This window comes from Dicentrarchus labrax, unplaced genomic scaffold (assembly GCF_905237075.1).
Source record: "Dicentrarchus labrax unplaced genomic scaffold, dlabrax2021, whole genome shotgun sequence".
Taxonomy (NCBI): Eukaryota; Metazoa; Chordata; class Actinopteri; family Moronidae; genus Dicentrarchus; species Dicentrarchus labrax.
In genome coordinates this window covers 17,027,899-17,055,161 of record NW_026136724.1, presented here as the reverse complement: position 1 = coordinate 17,055,161, position 27,263 = coordinate 17,027,899, and the positions used below count along the sequence as shown (strand labels likewise).

General features: G+C 40.4%; 1 protein-coding gene across 11 annotated transcripts in view; it reads right to left on the bottom strand.

Moving 5' to 3' along the window:
- Window positions 1–27,263, bottom strand: part of ppfia2 (PTPRF interacting protein alpha 2) — a 157,757-nt gene that overhangs the window by 127,979 nt on the left and 2,515 nt on the right. For all 11 annotated transcript variants that reach the window (XM_051392375.1, XM_051392376.1, XM_051392377.1 and 8 more), the window contains exon 2: window positions 18,997–19,252. In XM_051392375.1, coding sequence (XP_051248335.1) covers window positions 18,997–19,245 — 249 coding nt within the window. In that variant the 5' untranslated portion in view covers window positions 19,246–19,252. The remainder of the gene's footprint in view (window positions 1–18,996; window positions 19,253–27,263) is intronic.

The following is a 27,263-nucleotide window of genomic DNA, read 5'->3' as shown; positions in this document are numbered from 1 at the left end:
AAAGATGAAAATTCCAGGTTCAAAAAATTAATGTTTGGGGGCATCCTAAAGGCCTATTGGTTAAGACATGTAAGCGCAAACATCTCTGGTTGGTTTGATTCTGGCCTTTGTTGCATCTTGAACCCCTTGCTTCCCCATGTTTCCTGTATATCAGCTATGCACAAAATAGATAAAATACTCTTTTTGAAACTAGAAGTGAAAAGTGAAAGTGAAACTACACTGTATTCTCCAACAAAATGGGAAAAACAAAATAATCTCAAGATCCCTCAGATTTATCCTGTGGCTCCTTGGGGAGTCCCGGCCCCTAGGAGCCACTGGCACAGACTAATCTAGGCTCAAGGTGGACGTAAACAAGCCCCTATATCTACCAGTGAGAGGCCGCTGCAGTGATGGTGGCTGTAATAACGTATATTATAACAGGGATTTTACTTTTCTAGCAACTTTATCTACAAAGTATGTCCTGGAGATCCTGTTGAATTTGCCACATGTGCAAAAAATAGTCACAACAATGGTCATTTGTTTAGTTTAATGTCTTGAAAATCTCAAAACAAGATTTTGTTGAGTTTAAAAAGATGCTTAATCACCTGCAAATCATCTGCGGTTCTGACTGCAAAAAAAAAAAAAAAACAGCAACCGAAATACAAAAATCTCTCCTCCAGGAAGTCATTTAAATCAATCTCTATTAAATTTGCATATTCAATCTAAAGCTGTTCAGTTCTACATGAACAATTTTGCAGTTTTGTCCATCCATCCTGTAGACCTTGGAACTAAATGTTTTCTTTTTACACTGAAAACTTCCACATTCACATACTTTATCCTGTTGGAGGGGCTGTTTGCTGACCTTGATCAATCTATACACCGCTGCTATCACAGTTGGACTATCACCAGACTCTGCAAAACACATAAATCAGTTAATATAAGTTTTTACGCAGAAAATTGAGAAACAACATACACACACGACAGGGATTCAGTGTCTTGCTCAGCGGCTAAAAATCTAAACAGACCTACAAAAACCATTTCTCCCGCTTGATTACTTGCTGAGTTTGAGGTTTATCCTTTCTCACACATATCTTTAATTTCCACTGTTACTTGATGGAACCTTCACGGAGAATTGTCATGGTTTGAATTGAAGCAAACCTCTTTTATTCTGTAGCATTAAAGTGTGCAGAAGTCAATAGCTTTTTTATGCCTCTTGTAGCCAGCTGCTGCAAACCAAGACAATGTCTGCTACTGAGCAGGAAAACACTGACTGGAAACAAATATTCATTCACTTTACAACAACCTTGGGTGAGTATTGTATTTGTAGGAGTATGTATGTGGGATGAATGCTGGACACTTTCTTTGAATGAGCAGCGTCCGGTGTGAATGGGAGACAGAGAGGACTGCTGGGAAGAGGTTATAGGGTGAGTTACGGCCTGGATTAGCCCATGTCTGAACACTGGGTGATAAAAGTGTGACCCCTGTGTCATTTGCAGCACATCACACTCTAGTTGCGATCATTTCCCACACACTGTACCCATTCTTCTTCTTTCTTGTTTAAAAATCTTTACTCTCCGTCGCCTTCTTTCCTGTATTTCAGTTCCTTCTCACACATCTGTTGTATCTCTTTCCTCTCCTTCCTTCATATGAAAGTGAATCACGTTACCATTCCACAAACAAGAAGAGGAAATCATCAATTAGCACTGTCACATTGATGGCCAAATATAGACAAGCATCGCAGCCGCAGAGATATGTGTCATAACAACTGCACATCAATGCTCAATGACAAAATGAGACCACAATTAGTCATCTTAGGGCTAATTGTATTCTTAGACATCTGCTTCAGTTGATGTATTGTGGCTAGGAAAATGCAGTGTTATTTGAACTGCAAAGATGAAAAGAAAACATTTTATTTCAGGAGAGCTGATGAAAGAGCTGATACAGTTGCCCTGCTATGGTGAATTTTTATCACACGAGAGAGAGAGAGAGAGAGAGAGAGAGAGAGAGAGAGTGTGTATTTTACTTAGGGCATCGTCACATGATTATTTAATCAAGATACAGATGCATTTGAATACTGCAGCAGTTTAATATTGCTGTCTTAGCTGCAATTTAAGTTAAGTATTTAGTTTCCAGGTGAGCTAGAACTCCTCTTTTCTTTTGTTTGTTTTATCTGTATTCTTTTCATAAAGTTTATATCATACATCATTTTCAAATGTAATATATGATTGAGTAATACTATATGGTCAAATATAACCATAAAGGGCATAGTTACCTCAAACAATCACACCTTTATGTGCACACAGTATACACTACCATACCATTTATTCATCCAGCCACTCACACATCCATGCACACCCTTGCTACACTGGATCAAAACCCTCCAGCTCCCTGACAACTTTTGACTATAGATTGAATTATCGTTATGTGTACACACATTCCTGTGCCAGGCTAATTTCATCAATTTCTTTCATGAGGAATAAATAACCTCGCCTCTTGAGGCTTTATGATGGAAATCTTCATGACAAATCAGCTGCTTCTATTGTGTTCATATGTATGGCAGAGGTCATCCTATGTTTTATCTCCATAAAGAGCTAAAGTAATCGAGTTGATCACTGAGGTCTGGGAAGATCACCGGTGTCTGGCTGAGAGACTGACTGCATCGATTCAGTCAGAAAGAAATGTCTGTCTGGTGATTGCGTCATTGCACTGCTATGCACAAAAACAGCTTGTTTAATCCAGTGCCAATAAACAAAGGACATACATCACACGACAAAAAATCCTGAATCAATCAAATTATCTTAACTAAATTGTCCTGTGTTTAAAGAACACTGAGCAGACAGAATCTGTCAAGCAAGCAGCACGGTAATAATCCAAACACAAGGCGGCCATAAACATGCCTGTACTGTAGGTTATAACATGGACAAACAGATTGACATGGAACATACTTACTAATCCAAACTCTAGGGGATCTGTGATCAGCCGTGCATTTGTCTGCATATTACATGACTAATGCTGTCAGAGACGGAGAGAGATTGTTTCAGATTGGCCAATCAAGATGGTAATTAGCTGCATTAGGCATTTCAGCGGCAAGCCAGAGCCAAAGGCAGCAGATTAAAAATGAGCTGCTGCTAATCTATATTCTGTGTGCGTTTTGAGACGAGGGAATAATAATATACACAGAGTTATAAACTCTCAAAAGAAAAGGTTCAATAAAACCCAGTTTACTGTCCCTTGAAGCCATCAGTCATTTGAAGGCATCCATAAAGCATGAGACCTGTGATTCTCACATGCAGCAGCAGTGCAGTGATGGCCTCCCAGTCAGAATAAAGCCTAATGGCTTCAGTCAAATACTTCTTTGTTGGAAACAATGGGAACATTTTGCTATACAGAGAGACAGTCTGAGTAATTCAGTTAGTGGCGTGCTGTACGAATAGCTTTAGTTTCTGCAGCATTGCAGTACTATCTCAACACATGACATACCCTACTATAAAATGGACGAAACTGCAGAGAGCTGTAGTAGCGATAAGGCAGTTTAGAGGACACCATGTGATTACAATTTTCCTGAATTTTCTAAAAGAGGCACAAATGTGAAATTCATCCACCGAGAACTAACAGGGGTAAAATTGGCTTTGATTGGGTGCACATCTGCTCTTTCCTCTGTCTGTGAAAAGACAGAGAATGCAGTGCAGTAATTGTTGGAATTGACTTAGTGTTACATGCAACTACAAGCAATTTAGTCAATAAAGTGTGTTTACTGTGTGTTTGCCGTTTTTTAACTTACAGTTACACAACATATTGAAAGCAGTGATCCAAATTGGCGGTCTTGCTTACTTCAGGGGTCTTAAGGTGAAGCTGGGGGGTTGTGAGATGACATAATAATAATCATCCCACATAATGTGATAGCATGGACACATTATATATTCACTGATTCTGTATGTTTTGTGATTATTCCCTATATTTTTTTTTTTTGTCTGCAATGTTTCTAGTTACCACAGTAAAATCCATAATTTAGATGGTTAAATGGTAAAATACAACAACTAGAACAAGAGTCAAGAATGTACCACTTAAGATTATAGCAAATATATTATAGTAAAAAATTAATAAAAGCTTCAAAAGCCGATGACATTGACAAAGCTGCCTCTAAAAAGTGTCTTTCATACAGTAATATTAATTACAGACATACACTTGTGAAAAATGTCAACCAGTTTTGACTAGATTTATCCAATTTTACTGCCTGCCTACACTTACTAAATTCTCCTTAAACAATGATCAACCTGCCTCCTGTGCCTCCATTTGGGTTCAAGCTCCTGTTAACACTGTTAAAAGATACTCTGTGCACACGCATGCTTTTTGTCAGACGCTGGTTAGAGCAAACACAATGAGTCACACAACAAATTAAGCATTCTTCACACCCATTACATTACTTTGATGCTTTAAAGCTTTATTTATCTGAGGAGAGTTGACTAAACGCTGAGGCTTTTTTTTTTTTTTCAGGAAACGCTTGCATTACATTCACACCTTCCCAGCTACCACAGTCTTTTACTGTTTACTCTAATTTGTTTATTTGTCAGGGACAATCCCCATTAATCAACAGTAAATGAGCTAATGCTTGTTTTAAAATGAGCTAAAGCTAATTTCCATCTTTTGTCACTTACCAAGTGTTAAAAGAGACATTACAATGTGATAGTTCTTACTAACAACTACAAAGGAGAGGATGGAGAGGCTGTGGAGAGGACAAGTGGACGTCTGAATTTACCCATACATGCCTGGCTTAAAGGCAGCAGCTATAGGGGTGCGTTGAGGGGTGTTATTCACCTATCCCAAGATGTATTCCCAGCTGATTTGGGGCTGTGAGCTGCCAACATGCTGGACACGTTTTCCAACCAAAAATAAATGCAACGGAGAGAACAACACCTCTGGGTTTCATCTAGTTGATTACTTCAATGGTGCTTATGAGCATTTGGCAGCTCCGGCGCGGCACCACAGTAGAGCGGACATGGCCACGCTACAGTACATGATGTGCCCTATTGGATACCTGTGATAGAAGCTGGCCGGGCAGCAGCTGGCAACAGGAGGCGGGCACCAGATGACTGCTCTCAGCACTGGGAACAAAACAAGCAGCTGAGGGAGCGGTGGGTGGGTTGGCCCTGTCTTTAAAGGAAGCCAGGCTATGATTATCACAGTGCAAAACAGGGCCACGAAATGCTGTTAACATAACCAGGCCAGCTAGCTAACACTTGATACTAATTAACCACTGCCACCTACAGCTTACAGCTCAATACCAATTCCAATGAGTGAGCCATCAATCTATTCTTGCAATGCTATGTTATATATACTTATTACACTGATATATACTCATGTCAGAATTCAAGGATAAACCCCCTGAGATGAATCATCTTATTTTATGTGAAAGTAAATTAAAGATGTGTGTGATAGGATAGTGATAGAAGATTAGCAATGAAAGTAAAGTGAACATGAGGAGAAGAGGCAGAAAACAGAACAAACAAGGGTTAAGGATAAACAACAAAAGGTATAAACCCAACAAGAATAAAAAGATATTTACCTAGATACAAATATAGAACATGGAAGACACTATGTGAATTATATAGATGCACAGATATGCAGTGAGCTAAAAAAAAAAAACCTCCCAATAAAAGTTGAAGACAGGAGTTCGGCCTATGTAGTTTATACTGAAAGCAAAACAGAAAAAGCCAAGCAATGAAATGGCAGTGATTACAAATAGGAAAAAGACTAATCACTAAGACAGTGACTATCAACATTTAGTGTCCATGAAGTACAGCTTAGTAATTAGTCGCATTAAGTCCACAAGTGTAAAAGCAAAAAGAGTCTATAACAGTTCGCCCAATAGAAAATGAAATAACTTAGAATGTTGTATTAGCAACACATCGGTTTTAACCATATACCCATGTTACTACTAAGAGCTAACTGATTATCAAAAAACTGAACTAGGAAATCACAAATAGACTCTCATAAAGCAGTTATAATATGCCAGTGAATACTTTCTTGTTCTCTGATTTGACAAAACACTTTAACTGCTATTGGAAGTGTGTCCGTAGGGGCTGCTATAGCATCATAACACCAAACTGAAACCAACTTCCAGTTGCAGAATATGCTGACACAATGTAAAGTAAAAGAAAGACAACCAGCTGCCATTACTGTGGTGGTACCTCACTTAAACCAAATTGTAATATGTAGAATTTCCATTTTTAAGCACTTCTGCCAACAAATCTACCAGAGAGATCCAGTAGAATCTGTTACATGTTTAAAATATAGTAATTTAATTCAATTAAAGTAAGTTTTAACAGATGGCTAGATGTCTTTTCTGGGCTCCAAAACTGTAAAGTGAAATCCACAAGCATGTGCTTCACGAAATCAATTTCACTTTTATAAATCTCAATTAAACCCTCATGTTTGTCTGGCATTCTCGAGTGGCATTCTGCTGATGGTGAGTTGCCATATCGCTTGCTTGCTTGGTATACGTCTGTCTCCTGGCCAGTATACTACTTTTAATGTATCATGCATTTAAGATTTTTATTAAATGGTGTATTTCTTTTGATTACAAGTCAAGACATTTTGAATAGTAAGCTTGCAAATGTATAATTATAAGCTAAGTAATTCCTGTTGGGTTTAATAACTCCACAGCTTTCATACCCACACTGTGGAGGTTGGACAGGAGTACTTCCACTGTCAGTGGCATTAGTTGAGCTTCACTAATAATGTTGGTGTCATTTACCCTTACACCAGACAGAGGATTCCTTTATGTGTGTATGTATCGAAGGGACTCCTGGAGTTTTATGTCTCCAATCTTGCTTTGTGTACTTTTTGTCTATTTTGTGATTTCCAACAGGTCCCAGAATTCCTCTGATGAGCCTGGAAACTTGCTGTATTCAGCTGTAAATTATGTGCATAGACGGCAACAGTCACCAAAATGGAAAAAAAAAACCCAGTTCCAGTCAAGAAAAACTCTTCAAAATGCAACATGTCACATAGCTCCACTGTGTTCGTGTGTATTGACGCTGCTGTCAGTTGAGAAGGGGATATCTCTGCTGCTTCTATGATTTTTTTCAACATGCTGAACATGAGTGCAAAACGATGTGTCTAGAAGGACACCCTAGCTGTTTGATTTTGGAAAGGCTGACACCGTAATACCTTTAACAGTTATCAAAAAGATATTCACAGTTTTGTTTTACATTGCAGGGAGATTTTCCGTATTACACTCTGCAAATATGTGAGGTGATGTCTCAATATGTGCTGTTATCTACAGGTAAAACAGCACAATTTAATGCTGTTTTCTCTGTGTGTGCGTGTGTTTTATAAAGAAATTTAGTTTGCGTTGCCTTGTTTTTAAGACATCAGTCATGTTACCAGATTATTACCAGAATATCCCATAACTCTGCTTCCACTTTCAAAATTCAACACATCACATCATGTGAAAGTGACACACCAAGCTGTGGCTTAATTGTATCAAGAATCTCTGGCTCATTGACCGCCTAACAATGTCAGATGCAGGAGTGACATTATAAAGTGCAATGCTGTGATGCACCTGAGTCGCATTAGTGGGCTGGATGTGGGCTCTCTGCAGGGTAGCGATGGGAACCTGCCACATCTGCCACAGAGAGGAGGAAGTTCCAGACAGTTTGGAAAGACGCGGTTATGGAGAGACACACAGGATCAACTCCTTGGAGAGTGTGAGCAAGTCATTATATTTCACCTTCAAAACCGAGGATTTTATTCCTGTCCTTGTCACATGATGCTTTCGGTGTGGGAAGAAGATGATATATAGGTCGTTTGTTGATGCTATAAAAAGCTCTATTGAGCTGAAGCTCATTTGAGTGAATGCTTATGTGGTCTTTGTGGTAGCCGGGGGCAGAGGGGGACATCTGCTCTTAGAGACTCACTCAATGGCTTGTGCCGCTCGCATGATGACTGCACTTCATAGGTAATGGCAGTATTAGAAATCAAAATGAAACAAGTCAAACAGCTCAATTCTCCAGTACACCTGGCTGTATTCCCCAAAAGTTTTAATAAGATTTTAGTCCATCAATTAGTCTTGTGACTTTACAAGAGAATTAGAACTTTAAAACAAATAAATACACCAAATAGAGCTCAAACTCTCAATTATTTTCATTATCTATTAATCTGCAGGCTGTTTTCTCCATTAATTTATGAATTGTCTAACAGTCCAAAAACATTAGAGATTCATTTTACAAACAAAAAACTTCCATAAAATGACACCAAATAATTATCAAAACAGTTGCTGATTAATTTTCTGTCTGTTGTCTACATTAGCCCAAACCCGGCAAACTCTAAACATCTCTATATTTATGGAAAAAACATTTTAATTTATATAGTTACATTTACACATTAACTGAAACTCATATTATACTCAGAAAACCTGTTCTTGTTTAACCTTCTCAAACCCTGAATGCCCAATTTAATCCTGATGCACACGTACTGAAGCTTACACTGGCCTGCCCCTCACTATGTGTATGTTCTAAAAATCAGAAATAGCAGTATTACAAATAACTCATAAGCAATTAGCTAGTAGCAAGTAGCCCTAATTACAGACTAATGTAAAGTACATGAAATGTAAATGTGCTGCTTTGAAGAACTGTGCTAATCACAAATGTGTAGTAGTGAGTGTAATGACTTTAATGATAACGTGTGCAGATGTGTAGCGGTTTTCAAGATGTTTTACAGAAGTGCGGCACAGTTCATCGCACCACATTATAGGTGGGAGCTGTGATGCAGCAGAACATCATGGGATGGGCTCTCTCAGGAGTCCTTGAACAAGATTCTCAGCAGGCGCCAAGAGCCAGTGACATCATGCTCTATTTCTGGCTTTCAAGTGGAGCATTCAGAAGCTAAAAGGTATCCATTAATGGGGACCAGCTGCATGGTCGAAAAACACCACTCCATACCAGAAGACCTGGTTGAGGAGTCAAGTGCAGCTGCCAACCCCCCCCCCAAAAATCGAATTACTGCTCGTCTTTCCCGACATGTCTTCAGGATATTGTGTCAGCGCTGTCAGGAGTGACTGTCAGTCTAATTCCTCATCAGTCAGCCTACATTTGCTGCAGTGTTATGGTTAAATAATCATGTCTTGGCTAGTTATTAGAGGGGAAACCAGCTGATTCAAGCCTTTCAATGGCCGCAAAGAGCAACTGGCAAAACTGAGGAGGTAATATTAATCAATGGCGGAGGCAAAATAAACAAATGCAGTGGCTTTTGGAGGAAGGATTACATTTCCAGGTCGGCACTGCGAGGAGCACTAAGTATTGGTCATAACCTCATTTCACTGTGCTCACTTAAGTGGCTCTCAAGGGACCAGTTCTCTAATTCATTCGGGCAAAGCCAGCAGGCAACATGAGTATGTGTCTGAGTGTGTATTTGGGTGTGTGTTTGTGAGGATGGGACTGTATGTTTGTGTGTGTGTGTGTGTGTGTGTGAACTAAGATTTGAGAATTTCTGTATTCCTTGCCTCAGGGTCTGAGTCATGTCCAAGTTCTACCCACAGTGATGTAAACTCTAACACAACCCTCGCCCCCTCTCCCCTACCTTCCCACAGAAATACACACTCACACACGTGCACTTTCGCTCACTGCAAGAGATGACATCAAAGTGTGTCTACCCACGCACTGTCATTTCGCAAAACACAAATGATTCATGAAATATTTTTCAGGACATTTGGAGAAGAAAAAAAAGAAAAAAACCACCTGGAGATGCTGCAGTGATAGAAGTAGAGAAGGGACATATGAATGTAATCGCATCCACACAAGCTAGTGACTCAGGAAACAGTAAACTTGCTTAGCATAGAATGGCAATAAATATTTGATGTCTTTAACATACTTGGTATAGGCACTGATTTCATTATGTGGGTTATCCTCCTAAACTACTAACCAACAGTACTGGTTACTGGGGATTTACTCCTCAGCCTTCCCCCTGAGGGGCTCTCCCTGTCTGCCCTCCTCTTTGCTACAGCTATTGAAACTAACTGAAACTTTCAGAGAAATTCACAAAATATACAGCTACAGAAGAGTTCACAGTGGCCTTGTTACATACAGGGCACATGCTGCTTGGGCTTTGTGGAGAGTGCGAGTGCTGTGATTGGTCAGGCTAAAATTGTGCTTTCCTGTGATGGTACACAAAAAGGTTAAATGGACCACACTGGACTGGAATGGACCCTAACCCTAACCCCCCTTCCGACCACTACATTCACCCATAGTCATACACTGATGGCAGGTGCTGCCATGCAAGGTGCCAACTGCTCATCAGAATCTAACTAATCCCATTCACACACACTCAAACTGATGGCACAGCATCTGGAGCAATTTGGGGCTAAATATCTTGCCAATGGAAACTGATTTGATGGAATAATTTGAGCAAACCCATTTTGAGAATAACTGTAAAACAGTGAAATAGAGAATGTATGGCTTACTATTTTTGGTATATCATAAATGAACAATACGGCTTCATAATGAACACGTCTATGAGGCACTGCGATGGCAGTGAACACCTCAGTGGAGGAGCATAATTAAGCCTTTAGTTTTAGAAGCCAAAGACATCTGCAGCAACTACTTTAAACTCTGTGTTTTCAGCTTGAAAGTCAATATAGACACATTTGTAAGCAATATCCTGCTTGGGTGCGTGCATCTTCACTTTCAACTTCCCTTTCCACTTCTGAACATCATAATGGACACTATGGACCAACAGCAGCCTCATGTGTACAAATATTATCTGGGCCTAACAGTAACACCATTTTAAAATATTTATTACTCAAAATAAATCTTGGACTGGATGGATCAATTACATTAAAAGATTTAAGATTTCAGGCGACCTACTGTACCCCCTGCAGATGCTTCCGCTACAAAATATGTGTCAAATGTGGAGAGAGCCTCTGTTTAAAATTCATGTTGTACGTGAAGAAACCTAGATTAAAAATGAATACCTTGCAATTGCCAACTGAAAGCAGTAGCTTAGCAGTACCAAATATTTCATCCTACATCTGGGTCTGTCATGCTTGAGTAATTACTTCCTGGCTGTAGAGTCATCTCCCATAATGCTGCAGACAGCCTGAATGACTGGTGGTGCGCTTCTTGCCCTTTTCCCTAATAAGTGTACTTACAGCTTATAGCAAATGGTTAACGCATGATGATTCATCACCATCTAGGAACAAGCCATTTCCCCGGGCATCAGTAGCATTTTTGATCTATTGCATGATAACTGATTCAGTGTTCTTAGGGATCATTTCCAAACAATGAGCTCTTGCTGTGTATAGTAATCTGAACTAGATTCCTCATCCCTTTTAAGTGCTTTTTTTAAACATGTTCTGTATTGTCCATAAAGCAGTAAAGAAGAGAAAGAACATTTTTATGTGATGTGCATTAGAGACACTATAATGTTATGTTACCATGTCCAATGTGCATCACAATGACTGCACTATGTTCTGCTTTTTGATGAAATTATTTCAAATCTGCTAACTTTTAACTCGTTTTTTTAAATGCCAACTTCATGGATCACATTGAACTGAAACTGGTTTACATTTCCATACCATTAAGTGCAATAAAGTCAATTCAGAGTGCAGCTTTCAATTGTTACCAACCAGTAAAGCAACTGCATATTAATTCAATATTCATTCTTTCTTGCAAAAAGCATCAAAATACAAATTGATTTTGTTCTCTTGTCCAGCATCATAATAGGCCCTACTGGACCTAGACAGCACTCATTCATACACCACTTATAGTGAGACACCTTGCCATATATTTTACAGTGTATTAAAAAAATAGCTGCAATCAATGCCTCTTGACTGTTCTTCACATTTGATTCTGCAAACACTCAAAAGTAATGGATTGGCTGCTTTTGTTCACTTTCTGAGTGACTAATCATCTTTGTTGATGTAATTTGGGCATTTTTAGCTGACAAAACAACTACCACAAAGCATTCAATATACTATCAACTAACCAAAGCTCAGCTCTTAGGTGACAATCTTGTAAAAAAGCCTTGTGAGGTAGTGATTAAGGGTCTCAGAGGTATTTTGCGTGAGTGAGTTACACAGCCACTGTTGTTTTTCCTACATGCTTGGAATGGGAGGGTGAGGCGAGGGGGTTGTAATCTTGAACTACATCCCTAGATGCCATTAAAACCTACACACTGGCCTTACTTCCTTATATATGGTTTAACATCTGTTTGACTTCAGCTTCTACAATTTAAATTCTTAGTGTGATCTTTGAGTACACAGACTGAATAACCCCAAAGAGGACTTTGTATGCGAGCAGCTGCTGTCTCCTTGTTAGGCTGATCTACTGTTCCTGCAACTTCCTGACTTTACAGCACTCTGGTGCCCTACTGTGCTGTTCATTAGAGAGATAATTACATCTGCAGGAGATCCTTCTGCACTGCCTTGTCACCTTGGTGTGTCTGATCAGAACCCCTACCTCATCCCCTTCTCCTGTTTCCTCCGCCAACCCGCTGTCAGACAACGGTCAACCAGCATCCACACGCTGGCACTAGCAGTGATGATTCATCCGGAGGAGGGCTAGATCCGTCTCCCTAATCAGAACCTAAACTTTCAAGGGTATTGATCAAGCATCTCTGTCAGAGCCATTACAGACACTTGATGCATATGGTGTGTGCCAGGGGCCCATCCCTGCTTCTGTCAATGTGGAGAAGATTAAAGAGAGAAAAGAATTAAGGGAAGAGAGGAAAAACAAGGCTTTGGGGGTAAATTGAGCAGAAAAAAACGAAAAAGGATTTAGTTTGAAAATCAATGCTTGCGAGACAGGAAAATTGGAAAATACGCTCCCGCTGTCTATCAGCATGTGAGTATATCAAGTAAAAGATAGCCGTGCCAAGGGCATGGGTAAATCAACTACTAAATTTTCCAGTGTTATTTGATCAAATCCACAGACATAATTGTGCTATTTATGCTAGGTATTCTGAAGCTGGTAAGCTTGTCAACTTTAAGAAAGACTGGTAAACTCCTGTGCAGCCCACTCTTGCTTGTCTTTGCACAGTTTCCTCCCCTCTTCCTGCCACGCATCAGCCGCACATCAAGCCTGCAGGCGGTGCGAACTGGGGCACAAACAATAACAGTAATCATGGAAAATCATGTGCTGCTCTGGCGGAGGAGACCAGCTGACTGGCTGACTGCTGGAGCCCAGAGGGCCTCCTGTACAAGCAACAGAGAGACAGGGAGGGGGTGGAGGGAGGGAAGCAGTGAGGAGAAAAAAAAAAATCAGAAAGCAAAGAGAAGGATTCACCTCTCATCCTCCCCCTCCTCGATAAGCTTAGTCATCTTCGTTTCCACATTCTGCCCTTGTCAGGGAGCTTCACTATCTCCCCTCCCTCCCATCTTCTCTTGTTCACTATTCACCCCCATGGAGGTCTACAGAGTGGTACATTCCATGACTACAAACGTTCTTTTGGCGATATTGGCTGAAGCTTTAAGAAGAATGGGAGGACATGGCCATGCGCCTGTGGGGAGATTCTTTGACGAATGGCCGTGTCATGTATGATTTATAAACAGTGGGGTGGAGGGATGGATCATTGACTGAAAGCAGGGTGCTAATGACCAGACACCAGAGATGTACATAGTGCTTACCCTTTAGATAAATCCACTACCGTCCTAATTACTAATCTTTAAATGAAACTGTAATTGCTGTGTGAAATCAAAGCATGTTCCCAAGCTCAATCACCCTTTTGTACGAACGGCGTTGCAGGAAAGACGCTGTTGTAATTTCTACTGAGGCCAGTATGACGGTCATGAATGAGTGAACCACAGATCAATGGGCTGCTCTGTACAGTAATGTAGTGCCGTCTTAGCTTTCATTACAGCATCAGCGTGTGAGTGATCAATTGGCTGGTATCTTATTACTGTCTGGCTGGGTGGAGAAAGATCAACGTCTGGGGAGCCGAGGCCGTGCTGTTGGTCCTGTGTGTCCAATAGACAAGATTTACACATCAACAGTGACCAACAAACTTATTTTAGATTGAATGTTATTAGTAGAGATTTATTATGTTTCTGAATCTAACAATCAAAATGTAAGATTTTCAATTTTCATTAAATAAATATAAGCTTTTTAATAAATCAAAGTGAATCAATCTGGGGAGATCACATGGTATAAAGTAGTTATATTTGTATGACTAAAACGCTTATGTAAATCTGTGATGTTGTGCAAACTTGCTGTCTTCAAAGGCTAGCCGAGTCACATGTCTTGTGGACATTTATTTTGCGTATTTGCAGAACAAAAATAGTGCCCTTCTTCACATTTACAACCTCACAGAGCCTGTTCCATTGTCATTTCATGTGATTTTCTTCCCTTTACCACACCTAAAGGTCAGCTGGGCTTCTGGTGTTCCCTACAAGCTTAAGTACACCTGCTGACCAGCCAGGATCCCAAATGCCATGGCCGTAATGAAAGAGAAAACAGAACTCGGTGCCATCATACAAGTTAACCAGTGTGTGTTCTACCAGGTAAAGTGACACTTACTAAATGTACTACACGTACTAAAGTTCAATTAAACAAATTAGATTATTTCTGTCTCCAGACAATCTCGTCCTCAAAAATACATCTGCATGACTAAAGCTGTAATCTGTATTTGTGGACGACTACAGATCTGTGCCAGCGACCAGGATCAGCAGGAGCGGAAGCTGCTGCTGAGAACATCATCTGCAGTGGCAGCCTTCATGAGACTGTGTTTGGCAACAGTAAATAAACAGCATGGGGAGAAGGCTCCCATAGCCCCCCAGGGCCCTTCGAGTACAGTAACGCACAGCTGAGTGCTTCGGAGAACGCTGCCTGTCTGCCAGCTTGCCTGCCTGTGTTGCAATACAGGGGGCATTGGGGGATGGTAGGAGGGTCACATGTGTGCGATGCTGCAGGCTTTGGGTTGTCTACACGCTCTACACGTCTTTCTCTGAACTGAGTCCATCGAGTACTACTGGGGCGTCTTTCTTCGAGCGGAGTGACTACTGATTCGCTGTAGCAGAGGAAACAAGCCAGTATAATGCAAGACACGGAAAAACACCAGGCTTTCGGATGACAATGCTGCTCCTCATTTCCCAGAGAGGTTTATAGTTAGAGGGAAGTACAAATTGCTCACCCTGTGCAACGAAACGCATGTTGCATCAACAGCAGAGATGTAGTTGAGGGTAAATCCATCACTTTATTTAATTAAATTGAATTACTGAATTACCTTACTGAGTTTACCACATGTTATTGGGTACAGAAACGCTATCCAAATTTCATAATTTTTCCATTTTGTTGGATGTTTGTCCTAAGAAAATAACATAATGGATAATGCGCTGTAGGAAACAACTTTCCTCTTTAAAGTCCGTAAAGTCATCTGTCTACTACGGTAACAATCAAAGAAACAAATACTGTCATTATTGATTAATACTTTAGTCTTTAAAAAGTCAGAAAATAGTGAAAAATGGCCATCACAGTTCCCTAAAGCCCAAGGAGACGTCTTCAAAGGTCAACACAGAAAAATCTAACAATTAGAAGCTACAACCAATGAGACATTAGAATTTTTACTTGAAAAAAAAAAAGCCTGAAAAGATCAATTAGAACAGTTTCTGTTGATCGATTAATTGTTTCAGCTATACTATAATATGTATTTGAAAACTTTACTCACTGTTCCTCTAATTGCCCCGTTTTGCTGCTGGAAAATCTATCTTTTGAGTCGAAAACTCACCACCTGTGGGCTTGAAGAGCGGCTCTGAAAAATTAATTCAATAAATCACTAAATACACTACATCCTGTGGAGCTTAAGAACTACAAGTAGGCTTTGCTGTGGAAAAGAAAAATCATACTCAACATACAAATCAGGCATGGAGAAAATCGTAGTGATTTCAGCTATGAGCTGTTTTGACTTTTTTTCCCCCATTCATCATTCAAGCTCTGAATGCAGTAGCAAGCTACAAACTTTTCAAAGCCACTTTTCAAGCCTACAAAATATTAGTTTATATATGTTGAAGTCAGAAGCATGTTAGTGTACAAAAAGCATGTCATGCAGCGATGGGTGCATGACACATATGGCTAATGGTTAGCTTCCATTCCTCTGTAACAAAATGGTCTGATGTATTGTACAAAGAAAAGACAGGGGACAGTGGGTGAGGAAGGGAGGCATTTCAGGGAAGGGACAGGGGCACTGTTGGATTGTTATGAATGTAAGGGGGGATGCGGTGTTGCCTGGAAGCGTCGAGCGGGGACGGCGAATGTCACTCCGATCAGTCGAAAGTGTCACGACGAGCAGCGGAGCCGTGACCTCCGATGGAGGGGGGGGGGCAGAGAAGAGGGAGACACAAGGCAAGGCGCAACATAACAGAAAAGGCAGTGACAGCAGAAACAGAGAAAGAGAGGGAAATGGGGAAGAAGAACAAGAGGGGAGGGAAGTTTGTGGTGGGCCAACGCCTAATCCTGCCAATGCTCCGGGCTTCGGGAACAGAGGAGTGATATCAGTAAAGACACATTCACTGCCTGACTATCGCCTAAATGAGGCCACTTCTGTCTTCAGAAAAAGAAGCTCTGCTGTTTCTCTTCTTGTTCACCACCTCATCTGCAATCACACGCACAAAGTGGAGAAAGGGCTGGAAGCCATCTTTTGCCTTAAGAATCCCACTATATGATTATCTGAGCATTGTTCCACACTGCTGGTCCTTGAAAATTGGTGCTGTATTGAAAAGCTCCTGTTATAAAAGAAGTGTCAGATGCAGTAAAATCATTACAGCCTAATCAAGAGCAAAGACTTAATAACACCCCAGCACAAAGGTGATGGCTACTTCTGTGGAATAAGCTCATTCTTACTGTCTAAAAAGGCAGAAGATGCAACTCTTATCTGCTGCATATTAAACAGAAGCACAACAGGGCCTCTTTTCCCTCAGCTGAATGCTTCTGTATAATTACCAAGGTCTCACAAACCTCTTCATAAACCATTAGAGTAGTGTTGCTATCACACAGGCCAATAAGATGCCATCAGATTAATTAATGGAATCGTCTATGCCAGGATGTCGCTAGGAGGATCCCGATCGCTGGAGTGACATCTAATTTAAGCCGGGTGCCAGGAAACGCACCAGAACAGTATGTCAGCTCTGTTATTACACAATGACAACCAATACATCACCACAGCGCCACCACAGAGCCTTTGCTGCTGGTGAACATCAGTGAAATTGTCTGATAATGGAAATGTTATTTCACTTTGGCAGCCCTGGGTGCTTTCTCTGGAAATGAAGTGGAGGGAATGTTTGGACAGGGGAGGAAGATAAACTCAAATTTGCTATTTCAACAAGAATAGGGAAAGACGTGCATAAAAATGTGGGAAAGGAGAGGTAATATTGGTGTCTTTTTTTTTGCTTTGTTCTATTCAGTTTGTAAAATCTTTTAACAGCATTTTGTAATGCTTAACTTTTCTATTTTTTGTATTGTAGTCTCAACTGTATATTATGCCCACTGTGAAACTTCTGAGCAGGATAAAAGCCCCGGGGCGAACGTATGAGCTGGAGGCCACATTACCCAGAGTTCAAACCTACAGTCTGAGACGAATCCGAGATGAAAACATTGCAAAGGCAGTCTCTGGTAAAGGCATAGTTATAAAATCTCGACAAGCAGACTCCCAACGATCTGTTCCACACGTCAGCATGAAGAGGTGTAAGTGGGTTAATTCAAATGATTCTAAAGGCCATAGGTCGAGAAGGAAAAAAAGACGATATTGAAATGGTTTTCTGGCGGGATTAATTCAAAATAGGAAGTATCATTTTAACACTTCAAACCCCTTTTAAGCTTTAATGTGAGATCACACCAAAGCTAATACAGACACAGTGTGTGCCTCGCCTGTGTCTCTGAAACCATGCGGATTACTGTGCTATCGGCGGGCACCGCCTGCGAACAAAGTCCTCCTCTCTCCACCAGCAAACCTCCAGAGTCTTCTGGAAACAGAGTGGGGAAAGCGTGTGACTAGAATTACTGACACACTTTCAGAAAGTGCTAATCTCCGTTTACTGTAGGAATTATTACATAAGACTTTTCTTTTCTCCGCACATTGCTGCAAAAATGAACAAACCACACCAAAATTTCAAGCTGACTATTTACATGTTTCACTGATTTGACTGCAAACAAAAGGCAAACCTGCAGTGTCACACAACCAACAAATGCACTTTGAATGTGAATTATTCTGTTAGGGGATGTCTGAAACAGGATGGCACAATTCAAGATATCTGAGTTGGTTAAACGCCATACAAGTACGGTACATAACAAAAACAAAAGCTGAACACGCACACTATATTTAACTTGGTGCATGCTTTTTTCAAAGTGTTTTATAAAACCATCATTATGCAATCCAGTCCAACTCGAGTCCAACTGGTAATTAGACCCCACTTTCAAAATGTTTAAAGGGAAGCATAAAAATACTACAAACGTAAACACTTTCTTCAACTAGAAACTCTCTTGATTCAATTTGGAGTTAGCCAGAGTCACTGAGTTGGAAAATTGTCCAAAGTATTGGTACCGGAAGATGCAATGTTTGTGACATGTTCATTTAGGCATGATGTACTAAATTAAAAGAGAATTACCCACATTTTCAATAAGAGATACTTATGGGGTGTAATATATTTTAAATCGCTCTCATTGTAAGAAAAATTGTTTGTTGGAATTCAAATGAGAACAAAGCAATACAACCACATACTGTATGCAACAAGGCACTAAAGCAAGAAAACTGGAGGAAGATTCATAGAATTCAAAGTTTTAAGATGTACTGTGTGGGGAAAATACACCAAACTCTGAATTCAGCAATTTTATCAAAAGCCACAAAGTATTCCAGGGATCCACACAAAAGCGGGTGTCTTGGTGGCCTAGAAGTTAAGGTGCATAACATACAGCCAGAGCATCCTCATGTCTCCCCGTCTTTCCTGTCTATATCTGCACTATCAAAGTCAGTAAAGCCAAAAATGTCAAGTATCATCTTTAAAAAAACGGCAAAAGTGATGCTGCTGGTGCTTACCTGCGGCAGGGCGGAGCTGAGCTGGCGCTGCAGAGAGTCACGGTCATAGATGACGTCTTGAAGATGCTGCTGGGCCAAGCCAAGGCTCTCCTGGGTCTCCCTCAGCGTGTCCAGCAGCCGGTCCCTCTCGTCCAGCATGTTGACCATCAGCTGCTCAAAGTGGGAGTCCGGATCTGAGGCGCTGCTCTGAGAGCCGCGCTGGCTCAGCGCCGTGTCCTCGCTGATGGTGGGCATCACCTCGCACATCATCCTGGCGCTGCCGGGGAGGAGGGAGATCAAGTCAGGCTTATTTCTAATGGCTTGTTTTAAAATATAGCATACAGAATTACAGTGCAATGTCCTCTCTCAAGAGGGTTGTCTGCTATATGCTCAGGTATACATCCTGAATAAAATGTTTACATATTACGTTATGTTACATATGTATATTAAGCATTACAACTTGCAAGATCCAAGATAACTTTGCGCTACATTTTGATGTATATCTCCTCACCTCTGCTTTTCTGTTAACCCCTCGGAGGAAATTAAGCTCCATTTGTTTTACTCTGATCCACTAACTGAATTACTCTATGAAAAAGTAAAATTTGACATGTACACAAGTAACCATTTAAAACAAATCCAACAGCAAGAGGCAGCACTAAGTAATAGATGGCAATATTAATCAATATCAATTTACTTGGGTCACACCTGAAGCAGTTTAATCGAGTGAAACAAGGCTCTCTTTAGCTTTGCAATCAAAAGGTGCCAATAACTATAACAGCAACCTTTTCAGCATAAATGTCATCATGCACTGCAAACAAACCCCTCAAACATCAAGGTTTATTGTTCTGCATATTCTCAGGTGGGAATTAGCTTTCAATTTTCTTTACCAACATATTCCCCTTCAGGGTTACAGTGGGCTGAACACATCCCACTATACATTGTGCAAGGTCAATAAAGCTGGTCAAATTTAACAACCTCAAGGCTAATTATTGCTAAGGTTATGCAGTTCTGAAAGGCAGCATCAAATCATTCACTGACTGACTGATCATTCTTAAGTTTGATCTAAAATACTTGTTCCAAACCTTTTTTGGTTTGGGACCCTTATGAATAAACAATGCCTATTCATAACCCCTCATCACAGGTTGCAAATGTCTTTGAGTTGAAGATTTAATCCCAAAGAGATTCCTTCTCAGACAGTTTTGTTTTAATAGGGAAACCTCACTAGATTTGAGAAAAGTCAGAAAACATGAACAAATTTAGCATTTTTCTAATCTTCTTAATCATATTGTAATCCACTGGAGGGGTCTTGACCCCAAATGTCTGATGTTACATTTATTTTAAACTAGTACATATGATGATGGTTTTCTAAAATAAAACTATGAAAAAGCTTTGTCTGGGTTTTGTATTTATACCAAATCACTTATCAATCAAAATCAGATGAAGATCTTCATAGCAAAACAAAGGCGTGCCCATATCAGTGTCTACTACATGTGTGAATATCCACTATTACTATTTGTATGGCTGTGTGTATGTGACTGGGCCTGACACAGTTGGAGCTCGGCTCAGCGTCACCCCGGCGGTTCAAAGCTGCAGAGACGTCTTGGGAGGCTGGGCGTTCTGCCCTAGATTTCACGCTTGTGCTGTTTAATGGGCCAGCCCGGCTCAAGTTGCATAATACACCATATCTATGCTATAGTGGATATGCGAAGCCATATTCCAACTGCCCTGAGGGACTTCAGAAAGCCTCAGGAGTCATCCTAACCGATTGTTGGTAGTTCATGAGCTAAAACCAGGTTTTAACATCATCACTTGTTGGAGTCATGTGATGAAGCGAGATATGCTGCAAAAAAAAAACGTGGGTTATAAAATATTTAAAGAAGTACAGTACACACAAAAGATAAAGTTAGGATAGTCCATTAAAAGAAAACTTGTGATTCTTTGCTTTCCTACCGTGATTTAATATCGGTTTGTCCCATAGAAAGAGATTCCCAGACATGTTTAGCCTAGTTTACAGCAGTGGCTGAAACGGATAGCCTCCGTCAAAACTGTAAAAACACACCTTTCAACAGCAGTAAAATTATCTTTTCTACTCATTATATCTTATTCGCAACCATGTCAGTTGCTTATACATCTAAGAGTCACCAAGGTTTAGTTTAGAGTTGCAAAACTGTGTGAAGCTAGCATCTTCAGGAGGACATCTGCATTCACAGTCACTGGACGCAGCTGTTTGGTATCGTGACTGACGAGCTAACTGCTCATTAAACCACAAGTGTCTCCTTTTCTTATTTTTACACATGTAAAATACAGTAATTAATGTGTCAATATAACAGCGTTGAAGTTGACAAAACGCAAAAAGGTGGTAACCATTTCCCCTTATTTTCAGCACAAGTTAAGCTAGGCTAACTGCATCTTGGACCAATGCAGAGATGAAATTGATGTCAATCTTCTCATTTAACTTCAGCATGAATGTATTTCTCTAATGTTTGAGTGTTTCATTTCCGAATGGATTCACGACAATGTCACAAATAGCATTTATTGTTGGCCTTCCAGAGCAACAACTACTTACAAAAATGATGATTGTTGATGGAGGCTAACGTAAAAAACACACAACCACACTTCCACAAACATATTAATACGTGCAAGTCAGTGGCTCAATCTACAAACAGTAATTAAAACCTAACAATACCCGTAACACCTACTTAATACTTCAATGGTACACCACAGTTACTCATTGAGTTGACCCAGGCCAGGTTTACTCAGTGAGATTTCAATATTGCCATTGCCCAGACTTGGTCCCCTCTGGGTGGGTTATAATGGCAGGTCTGTGTCTCAGCATGTTCTGGCAGTGAGATGGGGTCTCCCATATCGTCTCCAGGCACCCATCCAGATTCCCACCAGTTCACCATTCAGCCACCATTCGCTGCCGTTTAGACCTGTAAGACCGAGCCTGTGTGCTGCTTGGCTGGACACTCCGCACGTGCCAGCCTTTGCTAGGAGAGCAGGCCAGCCGGCAGACAGACTGGGACAACAGTGGTGCATTTTAAGTAGAAGGTAGTGATTTATTCCTGACTCTGGCTCAATACACGTTCGTTGTGCACAAGGAGGAAGGTGCTGGTTGCATAAAAATCTATACAAATATGGCATCTAGCAGTGGATATCAAAACAAACTTTAGGCGAAAAGTATTGATGCTGATTGTAGATGTCTGTGTTGCTTGTCAGTCGGTTTAAAAGAAAAGTCCACCCTGAGGTAATCTTTTCCTATGAAAAATGTATGTGTGATGTTGTTTTCTTATATACTTTTTTGGCTGTTCCCGCTTTCCATTAACCTCACTTGTACGTGTCAACTTAAGTTAGTGATGTTGACTAGCTCCGGTTTTAAAACCTGCCACATTTATCTGTTGGTTAAAACTTTATTCTTCTAGAAATTCACATCTCTGCCTGTTGTGCGAAATGCAAAATGGCAGCAATGAAATGCAAAATGGCAGCTCTTGTTTCCACATTCTGAGAGGTTAACTCCAAAATCTGACCTTTACTTGTGATCTTTTACATCACTCAAAACTTGTCCGTGATCTCACTCCGCTGTGGTCTCCACAATGCACCGTCAGACAAACAGGGCCTCAAATGCCAGCCGCAGTTTTGCTGTTTAGTGGGGTTTTATTTCTGCTTAAAGCTGTGCGGAAAAACAAAGTGATTGAGGATGTTTTTCTGCTTCATGGCACATACAATTCCCTTTTGTCCTGTTCCTGCACCTTATGCTTTGATCTCACCATGACTGCCCCTTAAATCACTTCTACTGTCTATGAAAAATCAATAGATACGGAGGGAAAGTGTACTGACTGATCAGATTTTGTCTGCGCCCTTATACGCATAAGCCAGCCTTCCCGAAAACTGAAAGCAAAACATATCACTCAGTGAAACATTTATCTGCTTTATTGTGTCAGTCAAGCAACATCAAGCCTGGCTCTTTGGTTAAACTTTAGATTTAGAAGAAGAACAATATAATAAATATATCTGTTCTGCAAAGCCTTGAAGCAAAATGCAGTGACAGACACTGTTTCTCCCAAATTTTCCTCTTTTGTGGGAGTAATTATGTTCCTCTGTTCCTCACTATTTGCCATATACTGTCAGTGCATGAGCAGAAAGTCATTAGTTTCTATTGTGAAGCTGTCAAGGAGCTGCGATGACAGGTAAGAGTTAGTGTGATCCTCTTGGACAGATAAACACTAATCACCCACAGTGGGCAGTGTGAAGAATGTGTGGCCTGAGAGCTCTATTTACCAGCTGGGATGCAGATGTTGTCTAGATTGCACTCGCTAGCAGTGACAATGCTACTTCCTCACAACTGAACAGCCAATCTGACCCCCATTACAATAGCTATTTGGTCTACAGATATTCATAGAGCCTGAAACAGAACGACTACTGATAGAGTGTCGCTCTACGCACATTTCTTCTCCAATGCAACATCATGGTACATTATGATAATGTACACCAAGAAATCTGCCCTCAAATTCCACTAGCGTGTCAGACTTTGGCTTAGCATAAATGCATGTCTAATAATGAATATGTAAGATTTTATCTGTCAGAATGATACTTGTGGAGAAAAATTGGTATTTGCAGTAATAGACTAAGAATGTTGTATAAACAAGAAGAAGCTTAAGTAACTGAATTTAGTGCGGCTGGTTAAAGATGTTAAATGTGAGTCTAAGATTATGCAGGAATCACGGGAGGGAGGAACAGCAACATGCTCAATTGAACACATTGTGGGCCACAGATGCAATAAGAAATGCACACAGACAGACAGGCAGGGATCATTGGGCTTTTCTCTCCATGCCATATGCCAATCAATGAATTATTCAGGGGGGTAGGAGTGAGGTTTTCTTCCCAATCAGTGCAAAAAATCCACAGCCCTTTTTTCTGCCATTTGCAGCCTCATCCAAGATCAGACACCTGGCTCCAGACTGAAGTGTAGCTGGCTGCAGGAAATTGCTGAGCAAAGTCACAACCAACATAAAGACAGAAGCAATGCTTGACATGAAGAATTATATAGCAGCAAACTCTTAACTAACAATTAGGATTATTTTTTTCCAGGACTCTATGCCTGTGAAAAGCCACAGTGATCAGCTGCTGCAGCCCATATCACTAGGAGTCACATCCATACCGGACTATGCGGCACAATTTAAATCTGCATGAGAAAAACGACTGAAACGCATCCTGTCTAGACAAGTCTTTGCCGTACTTTAACCAGAGTTTATTTGCCATAACCACAACCTTTTAAGGTGTCAGTTGGAAACTCATCTTACTAAAATTTGCTATCTGAGAGAGGGGAAAGGTGCAATAATTGTTCAAATTAGGGTAAAGGTGTATACTCTCTTTCCCCAAAGATGTTCATAATGTTGCACAGTGAGTTTGCAAGAGAAGTTGAAATATTGCATTCTTTCAAACCTCCACACACCTGACCAATTGCAGAAATTGACAGGTGCAGCACCCCTAATTCCGGGGTCGGACACTCAATACTGATACTGAAAACAATACTGATACTGTTGACTGCTGCCATGTGCTAATTGCAGTTCCTTAAATGTAAGACAATAGAAACTGTTTGTATATATCCTCAGCTGGGCTTTTGTTATTGCATGCAAGAAGTAATATCTTTAAGATGATTATCTATACTTTAAAAAGATCAACATAGACAAACAGGGTAAAAACACTTGAGAGTTCCCCTAAGTAAAACTTAAGCAGGCAGTGAACTATCTATATGGGACAGATGTAAATTTTGCCACTTGTTGAACCACTCCATTTTTGGCAAGAACAAATCAGCAAGCTGCAGCTAATTTCCTGAATGTCTTCAGTTAATCTCATTAATGGGTACAATTGTGTGAGTTGATAAGGAGCAGCACACAAAACAGCAGTATGTTCCTGAGCAATATATGGCCATGTGAGGCAAATTCAGCACTATTCACCACCTGGGAAACATCAAAAGACATGTGGAGGAGCGAGCGTGTGCAGAACAAGCAGAGGACTGAACACGACACTCTGTGGCTTTGCAGATAAGCTGCACTACTGTATGCTCTTTGAGCTGACTTTGGAGACACTAAAATAAAACCAACATTATTTAAGAGTGTATTTAAAGCGTTGCTATCATCAAGCATGGAATTCACAACTCTTTAACTCATTGAGCAAGGAGATGGTCATTTAGAATTGAGTAAAATAAAACAAATTAGGCCCAAAAAGCCCATTAAGAAGCTAATCTTTTATGAAATACGGGGTCAACTTTTCTAACATTTGTAACACCCTATTAGGTTCATCCAAGCTAAGTTCCTCACAACAAGAACAAGAGTGTTGGACCAAATTGTTTTGATGATAATGCACTTTGCTTACATCAGTACCAGAAGCACAGGCTGATTACACACGTCGCTTTGCGGTCACCAAGGGAGCTGACGACTGGGAAATTCTACTTTTAAATAATGTCTGTGTTTGATTCCTTGGCATGCTGCTGAGCACAAAGTGCATCCACAGACTCTATTGATGAGCACAAAGGGTAATGGAAAAACTGTTGCATGCCGCTCTTTCCCACTTTGGCATCCATATCAGGTCGACAGGTGGGAAAAGAATGACGCAGCGTTTTTGTGAATGGAACGGACCAGATTGCATGGTACACTCATAGTGCTGAGAAATCCCATTCATATGGCTCCTTGCACCAGAGAGACTTCTGACAACCAAGAGACGGCATGCCAAGAAAACAACAATTCAAGTCTATTCAATTTAATCTCTGCCACAGGAACATACAATAGCACTCAAGCGGGAGTCCACCGAGTGAATGAGGCAAACTATTAACTCATCTCCAACAGTGCAAGGCTGTGCCAAGCTGATCTGTGACCTGCAGTATTGTGACATTCTGGGGTGATGCAACAGTCATGCATGATGATGAGTAACATTGATGCTAACTGATGGTGGTTTAGGTGAAAATCATAATCACAGCAACATAGAGAAAAGGCTCTTGGATACTGGAAGAGTGATATGATTTAGGCATGTGCACAACAAAACAAAAACACTGCATTACGCCATTTTAGCCTCTGTGTCATGTGACTGGTTTGAGGCAGGGCAGCAGCTATAGGACACTTAGGTCATGTTTTATGTATTTTGTCAGGGAATCTGGATCATTTTCTCATGGTGACTGTCTCCAAAATGTCGATTTTATTAAAGGTCATGCTTTAAGGTTGCACTAATCAATATTTTTATATGAACAACGCACAACAATGACTAATGAGAAAGGTGTCCCTTGTATCGACGAACCTACAGAGAATGATCACCCAACAATGCAGTGCTCCCCAGCTCTATGTACCGTTTTAGCATTTTTTTTAGCTAATTGTTTTGGTTCACTCAGTGCTCTCATCAGTCTTGTTCTAGCAGAAGTAGGCAGCAATCTTCAGTGAAAAATAAATCAGATAAATGCACTGTACACTATCTGCCCAGCACCAAACAGACACACAGAGTAAGCTATTAGCAGGTGAACATAGTGGAGCATTTAACAGCTAAAGGGCCGGATATTTCCCTCAGGAGTTGGTAGAGACTACAAACAGAAATAGAAGGAGAGTTAATATTGGACTGACACTCGCCAGGTGGCATGAATGCTAATGAATGAATGAATGCTAATGTTGCTCCATGTCTGTTGGATGTGTAAATAAGCAGCTGGTTGTTAACACATTTGCCATATCAACTTTATAAGCTTAGCAGCAGGCACTGTGACCACAATTGGAAATTATGGGATGATTGTAAATAAATTCAGCATTTTATTTATATGGGGAGAATGTATCATTTGTTCTTTTAAAGGACCAGTGTGAGGGATTTAGTGGTGGTCTAGTGGTGAAGTTCCAGAGTGCAACCAACTGAATACCTGCTCGCTTTCCATTCCCTATATACAGCCAGTGTTTGGTTTGTCTGTTCTGCTACTGTAGAAACGGTTCAACATGGCAGATTGCACAGAAAAGAAAACACTATTCTTATTTTCAGGTATTTATCGATATAAAATCTATGTTATATTCCATTTATGCAAATAGATCCTGTAAAATGTTACAGTTACATAGATGATGGTTTTAGAACACACTGGATTGTCCTAATGTGAAAATGTGAAAACCATCAAAAGTTCTAAATACAAGGTTTCCACTAAGCAATTTTTTAAAGGGTGGTGGAAATCTATTTCTATATTTGACTGTTTCTAGGCCAAGAAAAAAATTTCATTAAGTATTCCCTGCAAGGATTTTAGCCCTGGAATGTGCAGAAGGCTCTTAGAA